The sequence below is a fragment of the Sinocyclocheilus anshuiensis genome, unplaced genomic scaffold (genome assembly GCF_001515605.1).
Source record: "Sinocyclocheilus anshuiensis isolate Anshui unplaced genomic scaffold, SAMN03320099.WGS_v1.1 scaffold1045, whole genome shotgun sequence".
Lineage (NCBI taxonomy): Eukaryota > Metazoa > Chordata > Actinopteri > Cypriniformes > Cyprinidae > Sinocyclocheilus > Sinocyclocheilus anshuiensis.
The window spans coordinates 642,047-646,217 of NW_015555799.1; the positions used below are offsets into that span (position 1 = coordinate 642,047).

A 4,171-nucleotide genomic window follows, 5' to 3' on the forward strand; every position below is an offset into this window, starting at 1 on the left:
GTGGAAAATAATGTGTTTTTTTAACCTTAAACCGCATGAACACATTTCATTACACCAAATACACAAAATAATGTTCTTTTTAGCAGCATCATATGACCCCTTTAAAAGTTTGGGGTCAGTAAAAGGTTTTTTTTTTTTTTTTTTAAGAAATTATTAGTTTTATTCAGCAAGGACGCAATAAATTGTTTAAAAGTGACAGTAAAAATGTAAATAAATGCTGTTCTTTTGAACCGTCTATTCATTTGTGAATCCTGACCAGAAATGTTTCTTGAGCATCAAATCAGCATATTAGAATGATTTCTGAAGGATCTAGGCACTGGGACTGGGGTAATGATGCTGAAAATTCAGCTTTGATCACAGCAATAAATTACATTTCTAAACATGTTCACATATAAAACAGCTATTTTGAATTCTAATAATATTTCACAATTTTTACTGTATTTTTGATTAAATAAATGCAGTCTTGGTGAGCAGAAGAGACTTCTTTCACAGAGGTTTGCTCTGTTGTCCAGGAACACTCTGCAGCTCTCTCGGCAGCTGAAGGATCAGGTGATGGAAGCTCAAGCGTGTTACAGTCTGGGAAACACGTATACGCTGCTGCAGGAGTATGAACGCGCCATAGACTATCACCTCAAACACCTGCTCATCGCTCAGGAGCTCAATGACAGGTGTGAACCATGAAAGCACACAAACACAGACTCACCTTCACATCAGCGCGACTCTTAACTAGTAACGTGTTCTGTGGGTCTGGTAGGGTCGGGGAGGGCCGGGCCTGCTGGAGTCTGGGCAACGCTTACGTGTCGTTGGGAAACCACCGTCAGGCTCTGCACTACACCCGGAAACACCTGGACATCTCCAGAGAGGTGAGGCCAGACTGATTCCACGTCCAGCAGCGGCTCTCGTGCTTTGCTTGTGTGTAACTGTGTGCTTTGCTTTCTCAGATCGGGGACAGGAACGGAGAGCTGATCGCCAGGATGAATGTGGAGGAGCTGATGGAGGCTCTCGGGGTGAAGGAGGGCGATCTCTCGCCGTCTGAATCTGAGTTTGAAGTGCAGGGTAACAGACTCTCGGATGATTCGTATCTGTAGATGACAAGGACACACACCATATAAAACACTTCACCCATCCTGCAGTATACAGGGATTAAAGTTCCGTCGCTACAACGGATTTCCGTCAGTTCATAAAGACAGTCACTTGCTTCATTCCTGAATGATTCAGCCGTTCGAACGAATCAATTGAATGAATGATTCGGTCATAAAATCAGTGACTTGCCGTCACCTGCTGGCAGATTTAGTTTCATTTTTAGCGTATAATTTCAGTTACCAATCATATGAAATTAGTATCAATAAATTAATTTGTACTACAGAGGTGGCACAGAAGAACACAAAAGTGGCTTGTAGGTACATTTTCAGACGTTTAATGAGGCTCAGAGGTACCATGAGTGCAATTAAATTAATAAATTCATGTGGAGATTGATGTTTTAAATATAAAATTTTGAATACAGAAATATGATTCAAATAACTGAAATTATATGCTAAAAATGAAACTAAATCCACCAGCAGGTGGCGGCAAGTCACTGATTTTATGACTGAATCATTCATTCAATTGATTAATTCGAACGGCTGAATCATTCAGGAATGAAGCAAGTGACTGTCTTTATGAACTGACGGAAATCCGTCGTAGCGACGGAACTTTAATCCCTGAGTATACACATAGCAAAACTACTAAAACTTAAACTAAAATTAAAATGAAACCAAGAAATAAAAATAAAATTTCAAAATAAAAACTATGATAGTATCTCAATACTAAAAGAAGACTGTGGTGGGGCTAGTGTGGAAGCTTGTTTCCGCCACTGAATAAAAATAAAAAAAGGTCGTTGCAAATTTTTATTTCACAATTCTGACTTTTCTCTCACAGTTGTGTGATATAAATTCACAATTCTAACTTTTTTTCTCAGAATTGTGTTTATATCTCGCAATTGAGTTTATAATGCAATTGCGATTTATAAAGTCAGAATTGTGAGATAAACTCAACAGTCAAGTCTTTTATTTTTTCCCCCTCAGAACTGAACTTTACATCTAACAATTCTGAGAATTACGAGATATAAATTCGCAATTGTGAGAAAAAAGTAAGAATCGCGAGACAAAATTCGCAGTTACCTTTTTTTTTTTTTTTTTACATTTTTTATTCAGTGGCAGAAACAAGCTTCCATAGCAACACTATATGGTCTTTTCCCAATGGAAACCTGCTCATTTTTGATATCAATTTTAAAAGAATGCTTTTGTTTGAAATAAGACATACTGAAACAGAGCTTTTCAGAGACGTTTAAACAGTCAGTCAATGCAGAAACACAAAACAATTCATAAATAGCAAAACTGTGAAAGCTAACATACGGCAATATCTAACCATTTTGTAGACTAACAGCAATTATAATGAATTATTTGGGTAAAATTTCAAGTTGCCCCAATATAAAAGTGACAACTTGCCCCGACCTGACAGTAGTGTTCAACCCTTCAATTCAGATTTCATTATATAGTGACTCCTGACTTTGTGCATGTCTGTATGATTTCACTGTTTACTTGTTACACAACACATTATAATATTCTAATAATAATTATAATTGTCATCAACTTTTACTTGTTTTCTGCAACAGGAGCCAGACCCAAGTTCACCAAGAAGAACAGCATGGACAGTGTTGACCTGTGGAAATACAGCTCTGAAAAGGTGCTCACATGCTCAGCATCTAATTGGGTGACCAGGATTTTGCCATGCAGGATGTGAACCTGAATCAAAATCTTTTTTAGTCTTTGAACAAAATGGTGGGAAAAGAATCATGGTGCAACATTGAGCAGATCTAAATTTAATGCTGCAGTCAACACTTTTATTCGCGACAGCCATGATGGATTTAGTTTAACTGTACTGCAGCATTTTTGTACACGTGTGTTGCCATAGTTTCTACAAGGATATTACATCATTGATAGGCGACAATGAATGGGACGAGCCATTATTTAAAATCAGAATTTCTTTGGATTTACACATCCTTGGGAACTTTTGGGATAACGTAAGTAGACAACTGCATGAAATATATAACACTGTGCAAATGGTTTTTGGATATTTTATTATGAAAATCTTACATATTGTGCCTTTAATGTCCACATCAAAATGTACTCTCATCCAGGAGCATTTCCCGCTGGGCAGAATCATGGTTGTGCAGAAACACAGACGTGTTGCTTTACTGTAAATGTACATGCTGATGTGAGGCTAATGTGATCTTGATGTGACGTGATGCTGCTGTGATATGAGGCTGATGTGTATCTGATGTGATGGTGATGTAGGGTTGCAAAGGGGTGGGATATTCCCAGAAATGTTCCAAAAGTTTCTGAAAAATCCTGATATTTTCTGAAACTTTCCAAAAAATCATGGAAAGTTTCCAAATTTTCCAAAAAGCTTTGGACATTTTCTGCCTCTTTGCTGCTGTGATGCTGCTGTGATGCTGATGTGTGCGGCAGAATGAAGATGCTCCAGATGTTGATGGTGTTTCAAGGAAGTCGAGGAACCAGCTGTCTCAGTCGAGCAGAAGCAAAAGTTACGCGGACAGTCAGTCGTCAGATGAAAGACAGTGGCTCGACTCGCCTGTGGACACGGATGACATCACTGTTGACGTCACACCTCCAGTGAGTATCTATCTATCTATCTATCCATCCATCCACCTGTCTGTCTGTCTGTCTGTCTGTCTGTCTGTCATCTATTTGTCAGTCTACCCATCTATCTACAGTATATTAGATATATACTGCTTAGGTGAGTTGAAAGTTGCTAGCACAGCAGTGTTTTAATGAGATGAATAATTTTTTTTGGTGACAGTAATAGTACAGTGTAAGTGTGCAGATGTATCTGTCTGCAGGGTGTTAATTCAATCTATGCTTTAAAGTGCTACACTAAAGGTTTCACTTGATAGCCATGGCTTTCTGTGTTCCTCTCTTAATCAATACACACCAGCTGCGCGGCTGCTAATGCATCCGTGTGCATGTGACTTTCCCAGAGGATGAGGAATATAGGCTATGAAAATATTTCAGTGTGCATCATTTCCTGCTGCTGACGCCTGTTCATGATTATCAACTTACGTTACACAACTCTCTCTGCTTTAATTCAAAAACAAAAAAGTATATATATA

The 4,171-nt window shown here is 38.4% G+C and overlaps 1 protein-coding gene across 4 annotated transcripts in view; it reads left to right on the forward strand.

Moving 5' to 3' along the window:
• LOC107674924 (G-protein-signaling modulator 1-like) overlaps positions 1–4,171 on the forward strand; it is a 27,887-nt gene that overhangs the window by 17,196 nt on the left and 6,520 nt on the right. For all 4 annotated transcript variants that reach the window (XM_016469076.1, XM_016469074.1, XM_016469075.1 and 1 more), the window contains exons 7-11: positions 513–668; positions 755–863; positions 942–1,056; positions 2,654–2,724; positions 3,510–3,674. In XM_016469076.1, coding sequence (XP_016324562.1) covers positions 513–668; positions 755–863; positions 942–1,056; positions 2,654–2,724; positions 3,510–3,674 — 616 coding nt within the window. The remainder of the gene's footprint in view (positions 1–512; positions 669–754; positions 864–941; positions 1,057–2,653; positions 2,725–3,509; positions 3,675–4,171) is intronic.